This window comes from Gouania willdenowi, chromosome 5, assembly GCF_900634775.1.
Source record: "Gouania willdenowi chromosome 5, fGouWil2.1, whole genome shotgun sequence".
Lineage (NCBI taxonomy): Eukaryota > Metazoa > Chordata > Actinopteri > Blenniiformes > Gobiesocidae > Gouania > Gouania willdenowi.
In genome coordinates, this window is record NC_041048.1 from 30,400,477 (window position 1) to 30,428,476 (window position 28,000).

Consider the following 28,000-nt stretch of genomic DNA (forward strand, 5'->3'; position numbering starts at 1 on the left):
AACTTTTCAGAATGATATTTTAAAACATATTGAGAACTATTGGAAAATAGCCCAAAAGACAAAAGAGTACAGTAAAAACTGGGAATTGCTGAAATATAATGTTGGACTAATGGTAAGGTCATTCACACAACGTATACCTAAAGGGAAAAAAAAAAGGAAATTCAGATATTGGATAAGCTGATAACCCTCTCAGAGAAAGCCTCTTTGACATCAGAAGAAACAATAGAATTAACAGCAATACAGAATCAGCTTGATCAATTATATGAAGAGAGGGCCAGAGGAGCTTTTATCAGATCATGTGTGAAGTGGTTAGAACAGATAGAGAAATACTCCAAATACTTTTTTAGCTTAGAAAAAAGGAACTATGAAGGCTCCTCTTTACATAAATTAAGAAATAATGATGGACCCAAAACAAACGGCCAAATATGTTGCTGTGTTCTACAGCAAGCTGTATGCAGCTGAAAGGAGGGGGAAATTAATAGATTACTAGACAAAATTAAAACCTCCAATGAGAAGATGAGAATTGATGAAAGTTTTAAGGTAAATTGTGACAAGGATATCAAGCTCCTACAAATCTATGAATGCATTGATGACTTAAAAGACAATAAATCACCTGGCAATAATGGCATAACAGGGGAATTTTACAAAGTTTTTAAGTCATCCATAGCCTCCTTCTTACTTAAAGTGTTTAAAGAGACCATTGATACAGAAGCTCTACCACCAACTCTCAAACAAGACCTAATTAAAGTGATCCCCAAACCAAATAAAACTGGAGACCCATAAGCCTGTTAAATAATGGTAAATGGTAAATGGACTTGATTTATATAGCGCTTTATCCCCACACTGAAGCAGTCTCAAAGCGCTTTACATATCAGCTCATTCACCCAATCACTCTCACATTCACACACCAATGGGACAGGACTGCCATGCAAGGCGCTAGTCAACCACTGGGAGCAACTTAGGGTTAAGTGTCTTGCCCAAGGACACTTCGACACATAGTCAGGTACTGGGATCGAACCCCCAACCTCTCGATCAGAGTACGACCCACTACCACCTGAGCCACGGTCCAAAGTGGTTTGGACCTGAGCCACGGTCCAAACCAAAGTGTTTGCAGCAATTTTTGCTAAGAGACTTAAAAGCGGGCTGCAAGGCATCATTGATGAAGAGCAGTCGGGCTTTATGTAATGAAATATAATGAATGATGTCCGGTTAATTCTTGATATGATTGACTATAAAGAACTCGTACCAACTGAAAGCCTTATACAGTTCATAGATTTCTACAAAGCCTTTGATACAGTGAGCCACCAATTTATGTTTAGAACCCTGGAGATGTTTGGCTTTGGACCCAGATTTCAAAAAGTTGTTAGGGCTCTGTATAATGGATGCAATCGCCAAATTAAAATCGGCAATGGAACAACACCCAGATTTTTCATGAAGAGGGGGATCAGACGAGGCTGTCCATTAAGTCCATTTCTCTTCCTACTGGTTACACAAATTTTGGCTAAACAGGTTAAAATCAACTCTTTTATGCGGATCAAAGCACTCAATACAGAATTTGAGATTGCACAGTTAGCAGATGATACAACATTTTTTTGTCCAATAAGGAGCAGGTGGGAAAGGCTGTGGAATGTATTAAGATGTTTTCATTGGTTTCTGGTTTAAGAATGAACTCCAGGAAATCTGCTATCCTACCTGTCCATACCTGTGAGATGGTTGATATAGCAGGCATTCCTGTTACTGAAACCATAACATACTTGGGTATTACAATAGACAAAGATCCTAAAAAGTGGCTTAACTTTGACCCCATTTTACAGAAAATCTCTAAACATTTCTCTGCCTGGCTAATGAGAGACTTTTCTTTAAATGGTAGAGCGTTATTAATCAAAGTGGAAGGGATCTCAAGGACAGTTTATACCTCATTAGCACTGGAGGTGCCCCTCTCCACAACAAAAAATCTGGACAAAATATTATTTGACTTCATTTGGAGGAACAGGTGCCTTTATTTAAAGGACATACTGTGTAACCCAAGGGACAAGGGGGGGCTTGAGGTGCCGTCATTTACGTCCATGAATAATTCATTTAAAATAAGGTAGGTTAATAAATTGTTCAAGGAAGGAGGTAACATATGGAACATCTTTCCTAACTATATTTTTGATTCTCAGATTGGGAGGGGTTAATTTCTTACTAAGATGCTATAACAGTGTGGAAAAAATATCATTGAAATTAGCACAATTTCACAAACAAGCTTTAACTGCCTGGAAGCTCATTTACAAACAGAACTTCTCTCCAACAAACTGCACAATATGGAATAACACCTGGATTTTTTACAAAATAAAACATTGTTCTTCTCAAGATGGGTGGAACATAATATTAGGTAAACAACTGTTCAATGACCAAGGTTTTTTGTTAAACTCTGAAGAATTTCTTAATCGGTTTAAGTTTCCGGTTCTACCCAGAGAATTTGCTATTGTTTGAAGAAGAAGAGTAGGACATGATGACACCTTCATGCAGCAGCAGCAGCAGCATGGCAGCACAGCAAAATCAAGTCCATTTACCATTTACCATTCCATCACCACTTCCTCACCACCCCCATGACACCACATCACCAGAACAGAAGGTACTCAATTATAGCAAATCAAATAATATCAGATGATCCTGCGCTGGCAAAGGCTATTGATGACAATACAACGCTTGGTGTCAAATTGTGAGAAAAAAACACTCCAAATAACAAACATGGACTTCCCCAAAGTTCAGACAACTCACCTCAGAGATTCACCAAAGAAAATTACAAAATGACAATGAGAAATGGTTAGAAAATTCAATGAGAAATGGTTAGTGTACTTTGCACATTTTAGTTGTGTTTGTTTTTCTGGCATTTACTGTATATATTGTGTGTAAAGTTTGCATGTAGTTTAGATCACGATGTTATTTATTTTATGTTACTTATTTAATAAAGTATTTCTTTACTGTTCCGTCATCCTGGACTTCATTCATCATCATTCTGGGGGCGGGAAGCCCCATAGTCCTTCTTGCCTCCGGCCCCCAGGGGGTCTAGAAACGCCTCTGACTGTAATTATGTACGCACATCATTCCTCTATAGATGTGATGCACTGTAGGAGCGATTGCCACCGGTCCAAGATGGCCGTCCTATAGACGCACCACAATGATGGGCGGCAGCAGTCGATGCGTCTACGTATTATGATGTCTATGGTCTCTACTAAGTTCTTGTATTTTCAGCTTAAAAAAACATATGCTTGTGGGCATGTTTATGTGTACTGTTGATAACACTCAACTGTTTGTGAAAGTTAAGCATAAACAGTGTGTTATATAAATCACCACCGATCGCAGTAAATGTTAGCATGAGCATATGCATGGGTTTTCCCATAGACGTTAGAATGAAGCTAGCTGACTTCTTGTATAGTATTTTCTATTTATGAGAACACTACTATGTATTTGTATGTTCAGTTTACAGTGTTTCCTCAGTAAAGACTCTAGGCGGATCTTCTGAATCAGAGTTTTTCTTGGAAAAAATTATATATATATATATATATATATATATATATATATATATATATATATATATATATATATATATATATATATATATATATATATACAATATCTACAAGACAATGATAATTCATGATGAATACATGTGAAGAGCTAAAAAAAAACATGTGAAAATTGTAAATATATTTGTGGATTTAAAAAACACGTGAAAATTGGGTATCGATTTGTGAATATTTTTTAGTTAAATCTCTCCACATAGATAACCAGTGTTTAATACACACATACTGTGAAGATGTTTTGTGTCCAGATACGTAATTATTCATTTATAGTTTAGTCTTTGCTTACATATTGTTTAAGCAGTCAGCTTTGTTCACTAAATTCCTGAAAAACATCGCTCTACAATCATACAGGTTCTTCCCTTTGTGGTTGTCAACTTTTTTTTATTAACAACAACAAATATACATAAAAAAAACCAAATTAGCAAGGGGGTAGATCACAATATACAATCGCATAATTATGCAATTTCAAATCTATTGTATTTTGAACAAATATTTACAGTTTTCAAAGCCTTTTTGTTATTAGAGCCTTCCAAAATCTTCATATAAGAGAGCGTATCACTATTAAAAAAAGAGTAAAATTAGGTTTCTGTTTGGAGTATTTATATTTATGAAGATACAATTTTGACAAAATATAAAGTAAATTAATAATGAAATAAATGTCTTCATAGCAACTTTGTGGTTGTTGGTTTACATCTTTTTACGATGTGACGTCATCTTTAAAGGTCTTAAAGGTAACAAGCTCATTTTTAACATGTAAAGAATAGAAAGTAGATATTGTTTAAAAAAGTAAGAAGTTAAAGTAACAAGTCGCCAATACAATAAATACTCAAGTAAAGTACAAATACCAATACTTAGGTACAGTTACAAAGTATTTGTACTTCAATACTTGACACCTCTGAAAATTAGTAATTCGTCCAAAAATGTATACTTTGTGTCGACAAAATATTAATATTATTAATTTTTTTTATTTATTTATCACTAAGTCATGTCTGGAGCTTTGTAGTTCGAATCGTTTGCCCTTTGCCTTTTGCGTATACGCAATCGGTTCGAGCACTTGAAAGGACGTTCCACTTTAAAAGAGTCTGACTGTAACGGTGTGTTTCTATCGAGCTGCGTGACACCGGATATGGGGACAACTAGCGCTACTCCGAGCCGCTCAGCGGTCACTGCGCCGCAATCTCCAGCACTAATTTCTCGTTTGCAAGAAAAACACAATTTGCAGAATCTCAACGACAGGTTGGCGAAATACATCGGCAGTGTCCGGGATCTGGAACTACAGAAAGACCGGCTGATGGTTCAAGTATCGAAGAAAAAGGAGGGGGCCACCAGAAAGGTAAGCGGGTTGTTTTAACACTAGAAGTCCCATTGATGGGTCATTTGATCTTTATACCTATAGAGCCCACACAAGGGTCATTTGAGCTGAAGGTTTTTACCTAACACCTTCTCCTAAACTGCAAACAGAACTTAGTTTACATAACTTTTGTTATGTAAACTAAACTAGGCACCACAGGAGGGGGAGCCACTTTTTTTTTTTTTTTTTTTAGTTCTTGCTGAGGTTTATTGATGATGAGTGTGTGACATGAGAAATATACAAAAGAACAACTGAGATTTGTTTTTTGTTTGCTTTTATCATAGTTTAGGAAAACAGAAAAATAGTACACAATACAAGTAATAAAACAAATATTTACAATTTAAAAAAGTATGCATTATTAGGTGTGTGTGTGTGTGTGTGTGTGTGTGTGTGTGTGTGTGTGTGTGTGTCATTTCAACACTCACTCCCTCACTCAGCATTGGTTGGAACATACCTGGCACTGCCATGGTATGTTCTTTCTACATATGCCACATGTGTATTTGTAGCAGTGAACACATCGTACAGAAGCACAATTTTTCTTGCATCAGAATCAGAAATGTTTTAATGGCCAAGTGCAGTTTTTAGGACAGTACAAGGAATTTGACTTGGTAGTCGGTGCCCGAAACAAAAAACAAAGAAAACAAAGAACAAAAAAACAAGCCAGCAACAATAATGATAATAATAATTATAAATATAAAGGATGAGGGATAAACAAAGGATAGATAGAGAATAAATAAATAAATATATATATATATATATATATATATATACAGTGCAGCAGGTGATGTCTTCATGGAGGTGGTGATCGGGTGGTGGGTGGGGTTCATGTGGATGGTGGCATTGGGAAAGAAGCTGTCTGGAGGTTCTGACTAAAACCTCCTTCCAGAAGGGAGAGATTGAAACAGTTTATGACCGGGGTGGGAGGGGTCGGCCACAATCTTTCCTGCACGCCTCAGAATCCTGGAGGAGTACAGGTCCTGGAGGGAGGTTCGAATTAACATATTTATAGAAATAGCCTATAGCTTGCTATACTCCTGCAAATTTGGACCATTTCACACCTGGGCGGTGTCCCTACATGACAATGTGAGAAATGGTCAATCGAGTCCTCTGCTTGTTTTACATGAACGATCCTTTCCAAACTCCCCTGTTTGTACGCCTCTTTTTGTGCCACAGTCAGCCAATTGAGCAACAAACAAGTGAAATCTGCATTACAGTTGATGATACTCATATCCGATGTGAGAAGCAGTATTATATTTAGAGCTCCTCTGCTTCCTACTCTTGTATTTTCTCTATTCACTTTTATTGTTGATAGTTTTTTATTTTTTTATTTTATTTACTTGTAAAGTGTTTTTGAAATGTGCTTATTTTTATTTTTTTTATTTATTTATTCAGTTCATTTCCGACATGGTTGCATTCACAGAAATTCATTTGACATTCAGAGCAAAATCACATCATTGTTTTTTTTTTTTTTTTTTTTTTTTTTTTTTTGTCCTTTTTCATGCCGGAAAGGGCGACGGAAAAAAGCATTATGCTTATCCAGATCCGTCCCCTAATTTGAACACAGATAATTTTACATCCAACCTCGTTTCTTCCCTTTTTTTTTTTGTCCTTTTTTATGTGATGTGTTCTCGTCTGCAGTCATTGTTCCTGTTGTTACTCCTCTTCACTGTCCTTTTTCTCCGTATCTCCTCGGGCTTTCTTTTCCAGTCGTTGTTTACGTTCCTCCAACTCTCCAAACGTAAAGTTCTTCTTCTTTCGGAGTACCTTCATATCCTCTGAAAGTCGCCTCAGCTTACGATCCATCCGGAAGGCACATGCACATGCACATACACATAAATAAAATGTATTGTTATTATTGATAGTAAAGCTAGATTTTCCAGTGTGAAAAGCACAGTATGAGTTCTCACTTTGAAAAGGTAAATTTACAAGGTACACCATTCTCTAACCAGGTCCATGATTATTTTTATCAAGATATTATTTTACAAATTTGAAGGAAGTGCACAAGATGGACAGGCCGATAAGTGAAACAGCACTGTTAGCTGATTGATTTTTTAGCTTGTGTGCAGCATTAGCTTTAGCAGCTAACTCATCATTTCTACTTTGGAGACCTAATGCGGAAATACTGAACCCTAGCGAGAGTGTGAAAAGGCTTGTAAGGTGTGAAAAATTCCTTTCCACCTCCATGTTTGGAGTCAGTCTCTCATCTCTCCCTCCCCTGCTGATTCCTCCAGCAATGGTCACATTGCTTCATTTACAAATGAAAGGATGCTGATTGTCACTGTCAGTTTGAGCTGAGGGTCTTTTGAGCAATTGCCGGGACTTAGAGGGTGTCTGGAAAATCCTGGGACTTCTAGTTAACCACAATGATCTGCTCACCTTGCACCAGAAACAGTCTTCACTGTTACATTTACAAGACGACAGTGTCCCTCAGAACAGCGCTAATCCACCTGGGGTCCCGGTCTACATCCGCCTACTGTGTGAACCTAACCGCGGTACAGAGAGGGTTGGGTGCGTGCTAATTCGCAGCAATTTGTAAATATGCATAACGTGTTTGTTTAGTCACAGTATCACAAATCACGGAAACACCGAGCACGCAACATATACGACTTTTACATTTGAAAGGAGGTTTACTGAGGTATAAATTAATCATAAATCCAATAATACTGCAAGCAGTGGCACAACTAAATAGTTCCACACTATTTAAAGATTAGAATATGTGAGTCCGCACCACTGATTTAATGTGTTTCTGCCTGCTTAGTTCAGGTGTGAATCAGGTGTTTGAAAGTTGAAAATGGGACAATCCTGACAACCAAAACATTTTTCCTGTAAAACTATTTTCTGCACTCCCTGATCATCTCTGTTTTTTCAAAGTTCATGGTGCCAAAAACAATTTTCAAAAAAGCTCATTTTCACATTGTGTCTCCTAAAAAAGTTTACCAGATGTCGTTAGCATCACATATCAGAGATTCTGTACACCTAGGGCTGGCCGATATGGACCAAAACTCATATCTCGATATTTTTTTCTCAAAATGTCGATATACGATAAAAATATCGATACTTTTAAGTAAAATGAAGTCTTACCAGAAATATATTTCTGGGTTAAATTTGCTGATGCAAAAAGTTACACAGGCACATTTATTAACAAAAAGCTGCACTATATGTGACACTTAGGGCTGGATTCACAAAGATCTGAAATAAAGGGTGGTGATCCAGTTGCTTCCCTAAATCCTTTAATGATGCAGTTTCCTCACCTGCTGCGCAAAAGTCACGAAGATTGCAGCAATGATTAGTGCATGAGCAGAACTGGTGCAGACCGCTCCTATTTAAATGAGCGTTTTGCTCTTTTAATGTGGAGACGTCAGTGAGCACAAGCACTGACATTTGAGGAAGTTAAATTTGAGGCAGCTGGACTTCTGTCTGCTGCACAAACATTTATTAATATATATTTATTACCCCTGATTTAAAGTGGGTGCTCCGTCAGGACCTCTAACTTTGCTCTGATCAGTTCATGGAAAATAGGCAGATTTAGACAGAAACGGTACTATTGATCCATTGATCTGAGTTAATACAGCTACACAGTCTGTCAATCAGTCTGCATTCTTTGAAGATTTTGACAAAAGACCTAATTGCGATTTTTCTGACAGATATTGCGATTTCGATTTGATTTATGATTTTTAAAAATATTTTATACATTTAAATGCATATGCGTTTTTTTGTTTTTTTACTCTCCAAATTCTGTTTTCCACATCATCTTTTTTTAGAAATATTAATAATTTTGTTAGAAAAATATTAGTTTTTAACTCCTGTGAGGAAACAGAATACTAATGAATAAAAAACCCATAATTAAACAAAAATGTATATCAAAAATAAAGTAAGATACAATTAACGATGATATAAGTTGTATTGTGAGGAAACAAAATAAATACCAATAAAAAAGAAAACTATAATTAAACAATTGTATGTCAAAATTAAAAATGCAATTTAAAATAATGAGTAAAAGGCAGATATAAGTTGTACTGACATGGATTATTTTATCTGCTCCTTTTTAATTATTCATGTCATATAAAGATGTAACAGAGCAGCATTGTCACCCAATTTACCCTCAGGGATCAATGGTTTACTGAATCTGAGCAGGTTTATTGATTACATTTTTGATCATCTTAATTTAAATGAACCCAATTTAAATGATCCTGCTGACATCATTCCAGACCGTAATGATTAAACAACAATAAATGTGCATGACACATCGAGTGTAAAAAGTGTTATTTCACCACTAGGGGCTAGAATATTTTAAAGCATCAGAACTTGTCATTAATCTACGATGTTTCAGACTTTACAATCCCTGGTATCGGTGGTCTAGTCCATAACAACAAAACAACTTTATCGACAGATCTTCTGTAGCTCTGATGAGATGAGCAGGTGAAACGGACAAAACTTTACAGACAAGTTAAAGTTAAGTGGGCACTGGTCTGCTCTGATTTAGGAGTCAGGGATGATTTGCGTAGTTTTTTGCCAGGTTAGACGGTGTTTAGGTGGTGTTTGAAATGGCCAGGATGAGAGTGGGAAGGACATTTCCGCATTTCCTCACGTTGACGGCATTTACACCTGATTCTGTCCATTTCCGCGTTCAACAGTAGATTCCGTTTTCATTGGTCGATTCCGTTAACATGGATTTTATAGGGCATTATTTAATATACGAGTGGGGACAAGTTAAACATTACATTTTTCAAATTTTATTTTACTGTATAATGTGAATTGTTGGAATGTCAGCACAAAATAAATAAGTTCATATTTTTAATTGATTCTTTCTTTGAAGCATTAACATTGATTTATACAATTGCAATGCTTGCATTTTTGTGAAGTTAGTACACATTTATAGCCATAAATATTAAATACAATGGTACCAGTAATTTGCATGATAATTTCTCTCCATGTTTCAGCCTTGGTTTTCTCATTTTTGGTTTCGGCCAAGAATTTTCACTTTGGTGCATCCCTTGTTATGAGTGCCTAAAAAGCTGTCATTAAGTTTGTTGTCATTTCATTTGAAAGCTTCCTACATCATTTTCAGGATAAGTTAAAGTAAAATGTAACGTCCCAAATCTATTCCTCTATGTTTTCCTCCTGTGTGGTAATAGCAAAAGAAAATCATTACTAAGCAACAACTCTCGGGGTTCCCCGGAGCACCAGACGTAAACCAGCTATGTGCATGCCCTTTCTAACACTGTATGTTTGTTTGGAATTTGTTACGGCATGTCTACAATAGCTTGTGTTGTGTTTCTCTTGTTAGCTGACAGATCTAAAGGTTCTTTATGATTTGGAGTTGTTTGAGATTCGACGTCTTTTAGATCACACTGCTCAAGAGAGAGCCTCGTTCCTAATGGCATTCAGAAAGGTGAAGACAGAGCTTGATGAAACTACAGCCAGGTAAAATGATATGGTGGGGTTTATATCTGAGAACTGAGTGCGTGCTGATAACCCCGTTTCTTCATATTTTTCACACGGTCCAGTGTCAAGAAGAAGGACGAAGATCGTGTGGCAGCCATGTCCAGAGCCGAAGCTTTGGAAAGTCAGCTGAATATGAGTGAAGCAGCTCTCGCCACGGCTCAAAGTCAGAATGCTGCTCTTACTGCTGAGCTTGCTGAGGTCAACAAATGTTTGATACATGTATGTACTGCAGCTTTTTGTGGTTTTTATGAAGTACACAGTGTGCTTTATGATGCACAGAATGCCACTTCCCCAAACGCTTGACAAAAGCAGCCCTAAAATGGGTATGTCTTTGTCTTTAACCTCATCAAACCAGTTGTAGTTTCGTGAGTGGAGCACTTCCTTGAACAACTCCTACACCACAGTTTGTCCATATGCGTGTGTTTGAAATGCTTTTTATTGCATCTGCAACTTCTGAATCTCCTCGCAGTTCTACGAGTAAAGGTTACAGATCATAGTCTTTCAGTTTGGGTATCTTTATAATTTGGGTTTAAAATCCCTTTAAGGGTCCATTCACACCAGTTTAGTCCTGGACTCCATTTGAATGGGCAGAGGACAGCTGATTATTTGATCACCTTGGTTTGTGTTCAGGTGCTATTGTACACAGTGTAAACCTTGTTCATTAGGTACAGCTTTGTAAACGGAGGCAGAACTCAGAGTTTACAGTAGCATATCATGCTAATTAATGAAGCACTGAAGCCTCTGAAACTAAAGCAGTATCTTCAGGCCAAACATCCTACATTTGTGGGGAAGCCAGTGGATTTTTTTCCTTTTAAAGAAAGATTGGCTCTAAATTAGGTTGCAAAGCGGTGGAAATCATCTGGTAAATTTTCATGGGAACTTAAGTTAAAGTTTTTAGTTAAATTTGTGAAATATAAAAAAATAGAAACTTCTAATGGGAATTATTTATTGAAATCATATCCAAACATCAATATTAGCATCCATGAAAATTTATACAATTCAAAACAAAACATTTCAACAGATCTCTTTGTGAGTAGATGTTTACAATTATTCAAGTTGTATACATCTTGTTTTTTAGGATTTAAAAAATCCATTCCTTAACATAAAAAATGGGTTTCAACTCAATGTCTTTATTGCTGAAAATCTGAGCAGCAAAAACAGGAGCACTAATAACAATAACTGCTCCTCAAGCACAAATGGTGCAGTTTTTGTTTTAACTGAAATTATTGCACAATATCTGATTTCACAACAAAAACATCAATATTGAGTAAAAGTTTACGTGCATGAAATATAGTTGTCGAATTCAAGATGATGCTAAAAAAAAAACTATGTTTAACATCCCCATTAAGGAACAACTTTCAGTTCTGTCAAATCCTGTTAAATATCATGAAAGCTTGTAAATTCCTGGGCTTCCTCAACCCTATTCTAAATACAGAAAGAACCACTGACACAAAGATGTCTGTTACCAATAATAATAATAATTTACGAGACATTTTTACCACAAACAACCAAAAAGTATTGGGGTTGAATTTAAAAGCTTTTCAGAGCATCTTTTAAACTATGTTTTTGTTCCACCGCAATCAAAAGCATCATGTTTGTAATACAGCTTGTGATGTGACCTGTTCTACAGAGAGAATACAGCCATGCTGTTGCAAAGTGCCAGCTGAAGGAACAATTTCTGATGCGTGTTAATTTGGAGAACCGCTGTCAATCCATGAGAGAGGAACTTGAATTTCGAAAGAGCGCATTTGAAGAGGTAAGAGGCAATTGTCATGTGCAGTACAGATACCTGATGATAAGATGAAAAATATGCAGCTGCAGGTAATGTTTATCTTTAAACATAAGCCAACAGACTTAAAACTGTTATTAAGAGTTAAGTGTCTTCAATATATTTCCTCAAATTGTCCAGTATTCCTGTTGTGAATATAATCACCACATTTATTTTACTTGAGTTCAGGAGTTGCGTGAATCTCAGCGTCAGCAGGAACAAAGCACATTGGTGGCGAACTCCGTAGTGAGACAGAACTGTGAGTTCAAACTAGCACAGTCCATACAGGTGAGATGTTATAATATTATTTTTCAGCATTTAACTATGTTTGCTCTGAAACCACCACCAATAAACACAAAATGTGAAAATCACAGCCTTGTGTAAAAAACTTTCTCATAATATTTATTTATTTATTCTATTTTATTTTGCCAGGACCTGAGGAAACAACAAAATGAGCAAATATCTCTTTATAAAGAAGAACTGGAGCACATTTATCAGGCTAAGGTGAGTCATCTTCCCTCCCCCAGTTTAATTGAAGGCGTAGTCTCTTAAAAACTTTGTCCTGTCTCCATAAAGCTGTATAATGCTATGGGGGTCACTAAGATAAGTGACAAAGCCATGAGTACAGCTAGAGAGGAGCTCCAGGAGTCCAGGATGATAACAGAGAGCTTTCAACACCAGCTCAGTGCCCTGCAGATTCAGGTTGGTCACACACCTTTTAGCTTGAGGAATCACCCAAGTCACCTCAACAAATAATTCAGATGCTTGTTTTGTCTTTGATTTGAAGGTGACTGCTTATGAGGACAAAATCAGAGAACTGGAAGACACTCTCTCAGCAGAAACAGATAAGCATCGGCGAGCCATTGAAGGAAAAGAGGTTGAGATGTCTGAGATGAGGGACAGGACTTATGCCCAGCTTAGTGACTACAGAGAGCTGCTGGATGTGAAACTTGGTCTCGATCTAGAGATCATTGGCTATAGGAATCTTCTGGAGGGAGGGATAAGCAGGTACATTTGCACTAAAACAAGGTTGGATGATTAATTCAATGTGTGCCTTTTTCTCTAGGTGTTTAATGTTGATTTTGTCTTTTGATTGACTGAAGTCGACTAGTAGATTAGATTTGAGTTAACCGTTAAATAAACACATTTCATGCTGTACAAACATGAGACACGTGACTGACGTGCGCGCTCATACTCGGGGCAGAAACCATGTTGTTTACATATTTGACGCTTAAAAATTGAAAAACCAATGAATGAACCGCTGTTAAGGCTCGAAAAATAGTTCAAAGTATGTATGGAGAAAGCTTGTCACCTGAGGACGCGGCCGCTTATTTAAGGAAACTCACAGGAGAACGATTGCGAGACCCATGCAGCTTTCCCGAAAACGAGTGGTGATCCGATGTGCGCTTCTGGCCCGATGTTCAATGGCCAGACATTTATACATACAGTATCTGATAGAAAAACCCAGTGTGTGTATGAAAGAAAACTTGCAAGCATTAAGTCTCTAGATGCTTATACTGTAACTACTTGTTATGAACAGGCAGGTAGCGGGCAGCTGTGCTCTCGTTAACGAAGGTTTCCATGTATTTCCGCGTATTCTGATCAGTTTCAACAGATGAGTATCCATCTCTACATTATGTCTTCTTCTCACGGTCCCACGGCTGCATATCAGTCCATTTACAGCTTTTTATGGTCACTTTTTACTATCCAGACTGAGATAGCACTCCATTCTCTCTCGTGCACCATTGCCTCAGCAGCGATTATGTTGACACGATCGCTTCTGACCAAACGTAACATGATTATTTGGCAACTTTATGCAGTTTATTTCTATAAATTATCCAGAATGTTTGAGCACTGTGTGTGTGTGTGTGTGTGTGTGTGTGTGTGTGTTTTTTTTTTTGTGACAGGGAAGAGAGAAAGAGAGTTGATCACTTCTTTTCCTTTTTGCTCCGCTTTTACGGTTTAAATGATCAACTTACGGAAATATTAAAGGATGAGTTCACTCAGAATGTGTTATGTGGTTTTCAAGGAGTTAATCGCTTTGATTTTGCCCCGATAAATTGCGTCATTTACATTGATTTTAATGTAATCGCGTTGCTTCAGTCACTTCAGTCGCGTTCGGTGTGAAAGCACCTTAATAAGGACATTTCTAAGGTTCTGACCCTTTAAGGTTAATTTAACAATATTATTAATGGCTAAAATAAGATGATGCTTTATCAGTCCCACATTAGGGAAATGTAGAAACATCACTCAAACAGGTTAATATTTAAAATTCAGAGGATTCACGTCATGCACACTGAGCTGTAATAATATTTTGTGCTCTTATTTTAAGGTGTCAACTTGTGGGTTACACAATGTGATTATGTATGCAAGCTATTCATGAAGCAATATTTCTTTCCTGAAAATGTTTGTTACAGACTGAAGCAGTCCCCCAGCCCTTCTTCTCAGGTCAGCGTCTCCATTGTCAAAGGCTCGTCCCCCAGGCACTCCCCCAAAAGAAAGAGGATAGAATTTGAGGCAGAGGATGTGGCTGAGAAGCATTTAGATAAGGCACAGCTGCTGAATTCTAAGAAGGCCACTTCCAGTTTAAAAATACCCAGCAGTGTTTTGTGTGACACCAGGAACGCAGACAGGTCCGCACGGCCGGGACTGCGCTACACCAGGGCTAGGAGGCGCTAGCCCACTGAGCAAACAACTTTGAAATGATGTGATGGCCCATCTTTGATGGGTGCAAAATAAAAGTTTTTACAACTTTACAAATTCTTGACATCTCAAAAAGACAGATAAGAAATGTGGCCCATGGGGGTTCGATCCATAGACCTTATGCTCTCTAGCACACTTCCTTCACAGCATATGAACATTTGAACAACCAAGGACTGTCGTATTGTCGAATAAAGCCAGATAGTAATCCGTGTCGGGGGTCCCCTCCGTGGGGGGGTGGGGGGCTCTTCTGGCGCCGTTGGTGTGGGATGGCGGTACCGGGCTGGGGGTCGCTCCCTGGGGCACCGGGGGACGGGGTTGGTGCCTGGCTGCGCCCGGGGGTGGGGGGTGCCGCTGTGCTCCGCGGGGCCGTCGCAGTCTGGGGGGTGCCGTGGGGGGGGTCTCCGGCTTTGCTGCTCCGGGGCCCACAGTGCCGCTTGCCCGTCTGCACCATCTACCATCTCGCGTGGCCCGCCACGCGGACGGGCCCGGCTCGCACCGGACAGTCCTCCTACATGTACACTTCACCTCACTCCCAGCTGGTCTGGCCCATTCACAATATGCACCACACACCCATACCCAACCCTTGGGGGGCTGGATGGTGGGACTGGGGGTGGAGGGGGCCGCCACCTGTGTCACTATGTAGTGGCGTGGGGGCGGCACTCCCACCTCTAGTTACCCTACTAATCCCTCCAATTTTAATCACACCTCAACATGCCACCCCCCGGAGGGTGTACCCTCACTTACACCCTCCGGCCTATTACACCACATACACGTATATCCACAGAGGTAGGATGGGGAGCACCGCTCCCCTCCATCCCCCTTCTTTTAATTACACCCCATACATTCACTGAACACACACACTCACACAGGGGATAGGGAAGTGCCTCTCCATTGGGGAATGGAGAGGCACCATAACAGGGTGGTGGGTTGGCTCACATATTTGGGCCTCTCCGGTGGGGGCCTGGCCCCTCTGTTGGTGGCTGGGCCACTACATAGAGTGAAAATACATCAGGATGGTGTGGTCGGGCGTGGCGGTGGGTCTCGGGGGGGCTTTGCTGGGGTCTCTCCTTGCGGGGTCTTTCCGGGCGGTGTCGGCCTGGTGGAGCGCGGGGACGCTTCCTCCCCTTGGGTGAGGCTTGGTGCTTGTTTCGTCGGCTGGTGGCCTTGGGGGCGGGCCCCGCGGTGTGCGGGCCTGGGGCGGCCTGCCTCGCCGGTTTGGGGGGTGGGTGTGCTGGGGGTGTGCTGGTGTCCTCACCGGGGTTGGGGCGGGGTTGCTAGGTGCCTCGGAGCGATGCTGTTTACTGGGGGGCGGCGCTAGCTGTTCCGGTGGTGGAGGTTGCTGTCGGCCGCCTGGTGGGTCTGTCCTGCCATCTGCGGACTGGTGGGTGGGTCCGGGGCATCTTTGGCTCGGGGCTGCGGTTCCGCACTTGATGTGTGCCTTTGGGGTGCCTCCGTCCCCGCGGTGGGGATCGCCGGTTGCTCGCGGGCCGGTGGGTGGCGCTGCTCCGTGGCTGGCGCTGCCCGGGGGGCGGCGGGCCCTGGGCTGCTGGCCTTGGGCTGTCCGGGGCTGTGCGGTCCTGCTGGGCTGTGGCCGGGTCCTGGGCGGGGGTGGGGGGTGCGTCCCGGGGGGCTTGGCCCGGGGACTTGCCCTTGGGGGGTCCTGGTCCCGGGGGGTGCTCCTGGGGCCCGGGGTGATTGGCTGGCTGGCCGGGCCGGTCCTGGCGGGGGTCTTTCGGGGCGGGTGCCGCGTGCCGCGCCCTTGCATACCTAATGGTACGGCCCCTGCTTGGGCAGTGCCCCGTGAGGCAGGGTGCTGGGGATACACAAGGCGGTCTGGCTTGGCCCTTGGAGGGGGCCCTGGCTTTTAAAAAAAAATAAATAAATAAATAAAAAAAACTAAAGCCCGTGGCGCGGGCGACATCAACAATAGGTGATTTGGGGCGCCATGGGGGGCTAGGTTGGGGTGCCTGGGGGCCGACGGGGAGACTCCCGGCGGCCCCCTGGTGCCTTATGCGGCTTGGGGTGTGGTCGTCCTCCCTGGGCGGGCTGCTCCTGGTGCTGCGTTCATTCCGGGTCCCTCTGGCCTGGGGTCGGGTCCCTGCTGGCTCTGGGCCCGGCGGCGGGTGCCCGCCGGCTGCCCGTTCGGCGTGGCTCTGGTCGTCTGCTGGGCGTGGGCTTTGGCTCCTCCGCTGGGGTCTCGGGCGGGGAGCTCTCTGGGCCCTCCCCTCGGGGGGTTGGGCGCGGGGGTGTGGGGGGGGTGGGGGGGGATGGGGTGGGGGGTCTGGGGGTTGGGGGTTGGATTGGTGGCGTGGTGCGCTGGGTCCTTGGCTCCTTGGGGCTTTCTCGGGTGTGTATGGGGGGGGCGATAGTTGCCTCTCGGTTTGGGATCTTGGGGGCGTTCGGGGGGCTGCTTGGCCGTGTGGTGGTCGCCGGGGGCCCCCGGGTTGCCCGCTCTTGCTGCTGGCATGGCTGCTTCCGGGGCCCGGGGGCGGCTCGTGGGTTTTGCAGTGGCGGTTCTTGGAAATACATTTGTCATGGATGCACTGGCCTTGGGCTGTGGGATAACACTCATACTGGGCTCAACCACAGACACGTTGTTCCCAAATACCTGTTCTAAAAAAAAAAAAAAAAAAAAAAAAAAAAAAAGATAGTAATCTTTTCTATCCACATCGTTTTTCAAAGGTACATTGTCAGTTATTTGAAATATTTACCAAATTAATTGTCTGAAACACTATGACAAAATACAACATTAAAATACATTTTAATAACTTTTACACTGTAAGAACATACAGTAACATTCATTTTGGGGTTATTGTAATGTTTATATGAAATTTTGACGTTCTTGTTGTGTGTGCATTTGTTAAATTAACCTGACCCAACGACTTCCGAAAAAGACGTCTTCTCAACGTTGTTTCAACGTTGACTTGCTCAATGGGAGCTTGACAATAATTATTTCTTAAAAAGATTGCAGAGCATAAATGTTATGAAGTACACCTGGATATCTACCTAGTGACTGTGGATAATACTGAATAATGATTTTTAATAAACAGAAGCACATACACACGCATGTGTCAGTGACTGAATGTGGAATTGCAAGGCTGTTTAAATTTCATATGTGAAATTGCTTCAAACGTTGAACGTCATATCAAGGTCCAGATGAGGTCGTGGTCATGACGTCGAATGCCGACCTATTTTGGACATTATATAGACGTGTAGATCAAGACACAAAAGGTCATTGTTAAAGAGACTGGCTGTTCACAGAGCTGTGTCCATGCACATTAATAGAGAGGCGAAGAGAAGGAAAAGATGTGGTAGAAAAACATGTACAAGCAATAGGCATAACCGCGCCCTGGAGAGGATTGTGAAACAAGACTCATTCAAAAATATGGGGGAGATCCACAAAGAGTGGACTGCAGCTGGAGTCAGTGCTTCAAGAACCACCACGCACAGACGTATGCAAGACGGGTTTCAGCTGTCGCATTCCTTGTGTCAAGCCACTGTTTTTTTTTTTTTTAAATATCTTTATTATTTTTTAGAAGAAACAGTTACATGAATTACCAGCTTTTAATCAGTACAGGCAAGAAAAAGCACAAATGATAACCAACCCACATAATGCAAAATTAAGCAAGCGTGTATCACAAAAGCGTGATGTGGGATGAGAAAGGAAACAACAAAACAAAAAAAAAAAAAAAAACACGAAAACACATGAATAAGAGTAAATGTTATTACAATAACAAAAGATTATAAAACAAACTAGAACTGCAAGCATTTATGAAAGGGGGCCAAGCCTTCCCGTGCGACTCTGCCCACAGGTTTCGCGGAGCCCGTGGAAGTACGTCACGAAGGATGACGGACTTTTGGCGAGCGTCAGGACACAGGCCAACGTGTCATTTGCTGTGAACAGGTGGATATGAAGTTTTGGAAGATGTGATTTAAAGTGTGAAAGTTACAGGCCAAAATGTGTTTGCACCCATTATAGCGCCACCTCGTGGTACACTTTTTGGTATGGGTGATATGTGTGCTCTTCTATAGTTACCCTGTTAATATCACAGCCCTCAACATGTTACTTCTGCTGAAATAAAGGTTTGTTTATTTGTATGTTATGTAGTAATAAGCCACGCCCACTTTGACCAATCGCAATTAACTTCGAGATACGGTCCAAGGAACGACCCAAGGTCTTACCCACCAAATTTGGTAAAAATCGGTTGTGCCATTTAGGAGATAATAATTTCTCATAATTGCAGTGCCCCCTAGAGGCCTAATTTATTCAAATTCGGCTCATACACCCACAGTCACATGCCAACCAAGGATCTCTGAATTGGTGGTGTTAGCAATTATTTTGACCAAGATGTGCAACAGTTTGCGTTTTAATAGCTAGCTAGAAAACTACTCGTTATTATTTTGCGCATATTTTACCCGAACAAAATGTTTTGCTGAACTGTAGATCAGGTCCAAATGAAGACTCTACGTGCCAAGTTTCACGCTGATTGGACAAAACCCCAAAGATGAATTTGAAAAATTAGGGTTTTGATATATCGTGACTTACAAAGAGTTGTGTGGAGTGGGCGTGGCCTATGTCAGAAGATGCGAATTTATGTAGGGAAAATGTGGATATGACGTTTTTAAAGATGTGAATTAAATCGTGAAAGTTAAAGGCCAAAATGTTTTTGCAATTATAGCGCCACCTAGTGGTGCAAATTTTGTAAATTTCACTGCCCTCAACATAATAATTCAGCAGAAATAAATGTTTGTTTATTTGTGTTATGATGTAATAAGCCACGCCCACTTTGACCAATTGCGAATAACTTTGAGATATCGCCTCAGGAGGGACCCAAGATCATACCCTCCAAATTTGGTAAAAAATTGGTCGTGCCATTGAAGAGATATAAATATTCGTTATTTGTAGCGCCCCCTAGTGTGGATCTCAGATTTGGTGTTGTTAGCATTTATTTTGACCGAGATATGCGCCAGTTCGCATTTTTATTGCTAGCTAGAAAACTTTACTCATTATTAATTGGCGCATAATTTACCCAGACGAACTAATTTAGTTAACTGTATATCACGTCCAACTGAAGACTCTATGTGCCAAGTTGCACGCTGATTGGACAAAACCCCAAGGAGGAGTTCGAAAAAGGAGGTTATCCAGTTTTTTCGATTTTGCTCCAAGAAAATTTTAGGCTGAAATGGGCGTGGCCTAGCCAAGGTGATTCAGTGCTATTCAAGGAATCTGTGGATATGACGGTTTTAAATTTGCAACAAACGGTGTGGGAGTTATTGGCCAAAACGCGTTGACTTTTGTTATAGCACCACCTGCTGGCGGACATATGTGAATTTTTGCATCCAAGGTCCCCTGAGGGTTTTGGACCCAACCACCAAAGGGCACCGCCCTACCTTGCACAGTTTATTCTGCAGCACCACTTTTACCCAAGGAAAAATAAAAGGTAACAATAATAATTGGAACGATTAAAATAGGGTTCCTAGCACCGCTGGTCCTTGGTTCCCTGGCCCCACGGGCTTGGCCCCCTATTAATAATAAAAATCCTCACAATTACAATAGGGTTCCGAGCACCGCTGGTCCTAGGAACCCCGTGGGGCCAGAGACCACCAATGACAATTTCATATGTTTCTGCTGGCAAGTGTTAATTCAATTCAAATCAATTTTATTTGTATAAAGCAATTTCCAACAAAGTCATCTCAATGCGCTTATCAAAATATAAAATTCATAATAAGAAAAAAAAAAAACAACAAAAATCAACATCGTAAAACACTATTAAAGAAACATAAACAATTATTTTATATAGCCCCCATACTCTCGCAACAAGATATATCTCATTACACGGCATAGCATCCGTTTGTGTTGGAAACACGGAGAAAATGACCAACAAATCGGAACAGCCTCAGTGAGGAGCATCCACAAAGCCAATCCTTCCTTTTGTACCATTCACTGTGGAAAGTATGAAACATGTTCTGACCTTACCTTTGCTGAAGGTCTTGTAACTCAGGTGTTGGTCTCCCATCTTTTAAAAGCTGTCATTTTTCCTCAAAAAAAAGTTTCTCTATCATCTCTGGCGCTGTCATCCTGACTGTAGTGTTATCCCTCCCACTAGCTATAGAATGTAGCAGCAGCAGTCGCATGGGATCAATTCACTAATGTACTATGAACTTAGGTATAGCATTTAGCATAGCGCGGTTACGTGCAAAGGCAGCGTAGAGAGCTGCCTTTGGACGTAAATGGTTGTCATCTTGGGGACCTGACTGCGCATGCGCAAACAGGTAAAAACACGCAATGGGAACGGAGGCAGAAGAGCAACGTACCTTTGGGAGGGGGCGTGGCCTTATAGCGGAGTGAGACTCTGCAGCTGTTCCAGGAAATAGCGCTGTTTAATAATTTGGGCTATGAAATGCACAAAATGTGGACACTTTTAAACTTATAGGTACTGTAGGCTATTGGAAAAAGAAATAATTTATAATTATATTATAATTAAAACAAATAATCAAAATATCAATTCACCCTTGGGTAGGCACTGCCTACCCTGATGGCACATCACTGACAAAGAGCATTATAAAACCTGGTTATTAATTTTCAAGGGGTGGGATCCTGCAGTACTTCTTCTACAGAAGATTGAGAGATCACCCCTGAATGTAGCCTTATTTTTGAGGAGGCAAAGCTCCGAACCTGTAGATACTGGGAAAATTGTGTGGTGGAAGGCTGAACTGAACCTGTAGCTGGTCAAAAGTTTTAATAATACCAATAGCCATTAAGTCTGCTATTATGCAGATACCTTTGTCTGACCAGAGACAGAATGCAGAATGTACAATGCCAGGAGGAAAGTCTGGATTTAGATAAATGGGAGTAAGAGTAGAAAGACAGTCTTCATGAGCCTCTATCTTCCTAATAGCTTTATATACCTTCAAAGTGTTCAGGAGGAGGAAATTGCCCTTCACTCTTTCTGAAACCTATTTTTTAGAAACATAAAATATTACAAAGAGGGATTTGGTCCAGAGGGGCAGCTTCTAAATTGAGCCATGTAGATTTCGAATAATTTCTAACCCATTCCCAAAGATACCTGCCCAGGCAAGCCAGTTGGTAGTATTTAATATTGGGCAAAGCCAGACCACCATCTTCAACTTGGAGCTGTAGCTTCTGTAGTTTCAATCTAGCTCGTTTTTTCTTCCACAAAAAGGATGTCAATCAACTGTTTAGAGTTGAAATCAATTTTCTCGTTAGAAGAACTGGTATCATTTGAAAAATATAAAGCAGCCAAGAGAGTTTTTTCATTTTACCAAGAAAGGACAATGGGGGGGAGGCCAGCGTGACAGATTGTCTTTAATTCTGTGGATTAAAGGCAGAAAGTTTGCTTTATAAAGACCAGATAAATATGTATACCCAAATAGACAAACTCAGAAGGGGACCATCGGAAAGGGGCAGAGCTAACTGATGTCCAACAATTATTATGAGTTAGGGGCATAGCCTCTGATTTGGTGTAATTCATTTTATAGCCTGAGAACCGCCCGAAAGTTTCAATGATCTCGATAACATTTGAGATCGAAACTTCAGGGTTGCTTAAGTATAACAAAATGTCATCAGCTTAAAGCGAAATTATATGCTTAAAGGGACCTATATTGATACCTGTCACCAAAGGATTGCTTCGTATCGCCTCCACCAAAGGCTCTATTGCAAGAGCAAACAAAAGCGGAGAGAATGGACACCCCTGACGGGTGCCATGCCCAACAAGAAATGTAGGTGACTTCCAGCCATTTGTAAGAACTGATGCTCGAGGAGAGTCATATAAAAGAGAAATCCATTTCTGGGGTATCATTCTCAGCCATAAATATATTAAACTGCTCTGTAAAATATTGAATGAATTCTGGATTCTTAAGAAGGGAGTTTTTGAAAAGCCATTGCATTGGAGGACGTTGTTCTTTGCTAGACATGACCTAAAACAATGGGGAGCAATCTGAGATTATAATACTACCACTTGAACATGAAACCACATTCTGGAGGGCATGCCTAGGTGTAAAAAAATAATCAATTCTGGAGGAGGACTTGTGTACCTTAGAGTAAAAAGTATATTGTCTGTCTGTGGGATGAAGAGTTCTCCAAGTGTCAATGAAGCCTATATCGCTACAGCAGGATACAGGATCATGCGAGACGCCAGACCCAACAATGCAGAAGAGCTGAAGGCCACTATTAGAGGAACCTGGGCTCTCATAACACCTGAGCAGTGCCACAGACTGATCGACTCCATGCCTGTGTGTAATGAATAAATATAATATACAAGTTTCACTTTTTGAATGGAATTCAAAAAGTCACCTGTCGCTCGAAGCGCCGCTCCGCAGATGCCGTCACCGGCATCGGGGTGTGGATCATGGGTGGCTTCGTCCGCTGCGCCGCAGCTCTCCACAGGCCGACGAGGAAGTGACTCTACGCCTCGGCTTGCAGAATGCTAGATCGCTAGCCAACAAATCGCACCTCCTGAAGGACCTTTTTATGTCCCGCGGATTGGATTTGATGTACATTACGGAGACATGGCAACGGGAAGATGACTACGTTCATCTTAATGAGCTGTGCCCTCTGGACTGCTCCGTGTTTGGAACTCCACGGCTTATATGACGTGGAGGAGGAGTAGTACTCGTATACCTGGACGCTTTCAGCTGCGGACTGTTGGACATGAACACGTTCAACTCCTTCAAGCTCCAGATGCGAAAGGTTGGAAATGAACACTCTTTTTACTGTGTTTTAATCTACCGACCTCCTGGTCCTGCTCGTTTATTCCTAGATGAATTCTCTGAGTTTATGTCATCTATTGTTAAACTGGAGAGTGTATTAATCCTTGGTGATTTTAATCTACATGTTGATAATTCCTCCTGTCCTATGGCAGCTGAGCTGATGTCTCTAATGGACTCTTTTCACTTTGTACAACATGTGTCAGGTCCAACACACACTAAAGGTCATACTTTAGATTTGGTCTTTTCTTTTGGTTTAATGACTGACCATCTATGTATTGAAGACTTACAAATAAGCGACCATTGCTGTATCGTATTTAATCTGTCAATCACACTGGTACAGACTACTTCTAATGTGAAAAAGCGGAGACGCATTCTTAATGAAGCAGCAATCAGTGGATTTTCTGCCTCTTTTGATCCAACTACATTTGCTAGTTGTGATGATGTTGACACTTTTATGACAAACTTCAATAGCCATTGTCTGTCTGTTTTGGACACAGTAGCACCAGCTAAAAATACTCCAGGCTCTAATAAGAAACCTTGTCCGTGGATGAATGAAGCTATTTTTAGCTTTAGGAGAAGCTGCCGAAAAGTGGAACGGTTGTGGAAAACCACTAAACTTGAGGTGCACAGACTCCATTTAAAAGAAAAGATAATGGAGCTAAATGAATTAATAAAGCATGCCCGCTCTGCTTATTTCACTAATCTTGTTTTGCAAAATAAGAGAAACCCCAAGGTTTTGTTCAATACTATTGAAAATCTTGTTGCACCCTCACCGTCCCATGTGCCTGTACACACACAGGAGGACTGTAACAATTTTTTAAATTTCTTTGTAAATAAAGTACAAGATATCAGGGCTAGCATCACTCCTCCCTTGGTTAGCTTGTGCAGTGCATCAGCCCCTGTGAGCTCATGGTCCTCCTTCACTCCTGTCAGCCTACAGGATGTTCAAGTTTTAGTAGGAAAGATAAAACCCTCATTGAGCACTGTAGACATTGTTCCTACTTCTCTGCTTTTAAATGTTTTTGATGTTGTTGGTCCTTGGGTGGTAAAATTGATAAACCTCTCACTTTTATCTGGCTCGGTCCCCAGCTTTTTTAAACATGCGATAATAAACCCCATTCTTAAGAAACCCAATCTTGATCCGGGGGAGCCTATAAACTACCGGCCCATATCTAAGCTTCCCTTCATGTCTAAAATCATGGAGAAAATGGTTGCTAAGCAGCTAACATGCATATTTATGATAAATATCAATCTGGTTTTAGATCAATCCACTCCACTGAAACTGCTCTTCTGAAAGTTTCTAGTGACGTGATGATGGCCGCTGACTCTGGTCGTTACACAGTTTTAGTTTTACTTGATCTGACATCTGTCTTTGATACTGTAGATCATAGTATACTGGTTGATCGACTCAAATCTGAGATGGGGCTTTCTGGTACTGTTCTCCAGTGGTTTACCTCTTACATTAATGGAAGAACCTTTAATGTTGCTATTAACAATGTTATGTCTAATATGTCCAACCTGTCATGTGGAGTAGCCCAGGGCTCTGTTCTGGGGCCTGTTTTGTTTTTATTGTATCTGATGCCTCTTGGTCAGTTGATCCGTGGTTTTAAAAATGTGTCTTATCATTTTTATGCTGACGATATCCAGTTGTACTGCTCCTTTAATGACTCAGAGTTTCACTTTTTATCCGAGTTCTTAGACTGTATATCCTGTATCAAAAACTGGCTGTCATCAAATTATCTCCAGATAAATTCAAACAAAACAGAAACTCTGATCATTGCTCCTGATATAAACATCCCTCTAATTAAAAACTCACTTGGTGATCTGGGCTCATCTGTTAAAACCAGTCTCAGAAACCTTGGGGTTGTTTTTGATCAGTCCATGTCTTTGGAGGGACATTGTCGTCAATTGACTAAAAACTGTTTCTACCACCTGAGAAATATCTCTAAAGTGAGGCATCTATTATCAAAATCAGATCTGGAACTGGTCATACACGCGTTTATATCATCTCTTATTGACTACTGTAATTCTGTTTTTACTTGTTTTAATAAGTCGACCCTAAACAGACTCCAGACCGTTCAGAACGCTGCTGCCAGACTTTTAACTGGTGCTTCTCGAACATCCCACATCACCCCCATTCTTGCTACTTTGCACTGGCTTCCAGTTAAGTTTCGCATAGAATATAAAATATTAGTTCTCACGTTCCGAGCATTACATGGTCAGGCCCCTAAATATATCTCGGACTTGTTGTGCCCCTACTCATCAGGGCAATGCCTTCGGTCTTCAGGTCAGGGTCTCCTAAAGACCCCAAAAACTAAATTTAAGACCAGAGGAGACCTGGCGTTCCAGGCTGTAGCTCCCAGACTCTGGAATAACCTGCACCAGTCTCTCAGGGAGCTCAACTGTGTGGACACTTTTAAAAAACTGCTGAAGACTACATTTTACAGAAAAGCTTTTAGTTAACTGGATTTTAATTTTTATTTGTCCTTTAATGTTGCTGTTCTTATGATATTTATGCACTCTTGTTTTATTATTCTATTGTGTTGCACTTGTACTTTTACCACAACTCTGTACAGCACTTTGTGATTTTATCTGCAAAAAGCGCTTTATAAATAAACTACTTACTTACTTACTTAATTACTGAAATAAATCAACTTTTCATAATACATATTTAAATTTCATGACCAGCTCCTGGATATCGGTGACCAGAAGGTAAAAACTGCAGCTGCGCTGGCCGATGACTTTGTGTTGACACACAGGCGTAGTTTTGGAGAGGCACATAATCGTGGTGTTGCCTTTGTGGAGGGTCCACTGGCAGATACTCTTCTCATCTTGATAAATTTGAGTTATGTGATGGTGGTGCAAGTAATTTGTAAAAGTTGTGCAGTTATTGTCATAAACTAGGACATTGGAAGGTAGACTGCTGTGCTCTGAAAAATTAATCCAAACGCAGCGATACTCCTGCACAGCCAAAGGGCGCCGGCCTGTCTTGTGTCTGTCTCCTGTAACAGGGACTAGTGGTGATATGGAGGCAGAGTCATTATCTGATGAGCTTGATGCCTTTCTGCCTTTTGTGTCAGATGGTTTGGTTTCCCTAGTTGGTAGTGAAGCCAGAGTGCTCGTTAACATCCTGCGTGACATGGCTGCATTTGATTCCCTCATTCATGCTTCTGTGCTGCCATTTTCCATGGAGAGTGATGTGGGATGCTCTGTTCCCATGTTGTTCCACTACATAACATCATGCTGCACTCTGAACTTTTTCAGGGCCAAGTTGCTGTGGGTCTGCATCCAGCGTTACCAATAAAGGGCGTCACCTTGATTTTGGGAAACGGTGTGGTTTTGTCAGTCCCTCCGATGAGGAAGCAACCTAATGAAAATGAAAGGAATTTCCCAGAGGTATTTACTACTTGTGCTGTGACACGGTCCATGACGCAAAGATAAGTTAGTCTGTGTCAGATGTCGAGGTTTCTGCATTGAGTGTGTTTTCATTGTCCGATGTGCCTCTCAATATTGCTTGAAGACCTGAATAAGAAGTTGATGCTTCTCTGACGGGATTGTTTGAGCAGGTGCTTCCGGTGGAGGAGGGAGGAAGTACCTCTCATGATTACTTTGTGCACAACTCACTGCTGGTTAGAAAGTGGGTGCCTCATGGTAGTAGTTTTAGTGGAGATCACATTTTTTAAGTTGTATTACCATCCAAATACCGTGCCTCGGTGTTAAAGATGGCTCATGATGAATCTGGGGTGTCAGGAAAACTTATAATTGGCCTTGTGTGAAGAGGTACAGTATATTGCTGTGTACATTAAAAAATGTCACACTTGTCAACTCACTCGCAAACCAAATCAGGTTATGGCACCAGGTCCACTGTACCCTATTTCAGCATTAGGAAAGCCTTTTGAGCATTTGATAATTGATTGTGTGGGTCCCCTACCCCATTCCAAATCTGGTGCGGTTTATCTTCTCACAGATATCTCACAGAAAAACGGCTAATTCTGTGGTCCGTGCCCTCTCCCAGTTCCAAAAATTATTCATACTGATCAGGGATTAAATTTTTCTTCCCACCTGTTCTCTCAGGTTGAAGCAACCTAATGTTAAACACAATCGAACCTCTGCTTATCACGCCCAAAGTCAGGGAGCACTAGAACATTTCCATCAGACTCATAAGTCACTGTTGCTGGCTTATTGTACCCAGATGGCGGCCGATTGAGTAGAGGGGCTGCCCAGGCTCATGCTGGCTGCAAGGGAGGTGATGCTGGAGAACACCGGTTTCAGCCCTAACGATTTGGTGTTTGGACATACTGTGCATGGTCTGTTAACCTTATTGTATGACCAGTTGAGAGAGGCAGAGCCTCCCATGAATGTTATCAATTATGTTAATGGATTTCGGCACAGGTTATGTTTTTCTGGGGAGCTGGCAAAACGAAACTTGACTGC

General features: G+C 41.2%; 2 protein-coding genes across 3 annotated transcripts in view; one reads left to right on the top strand and one right to left on the bottom strand.

The window, feature by feature from the left end:
- LOC114462870 (formin-like protein 20) overlaps nt 1-28,000 on the bottom strand; it is a 474,381-nt gene that overhangs the window by 19,578 nt on the left and 426,803 nt on the right. The gene's annotated exons all lie outside the window — the stretch shown is intronic.
- LOC114462869 (lamin-B2-like) lies at nt 4,488-14,833 on the top strand. The gene is made up of 9 exons (XM_028445950.1): nt 4,488-4,902; nt 10,208-10,344; nt 10,428-10,584; nt 11,996-12,121; nt 12,323-12,421; nt 12,566-12,637; nt 12,710-12,835; nt 12,921-13,141; nt 14,551-14,833. Exons 1-9 carry the CDS (start codon nt 4,696-4,698, stop codon nt 14,810-14,812), a joined length of 1,407 nt encoding a protein of 468 aa, XP_028301751.1. The 5' UTR covers nt 4,488-4,695; the 3' UTR covers nt 14,813-14,833.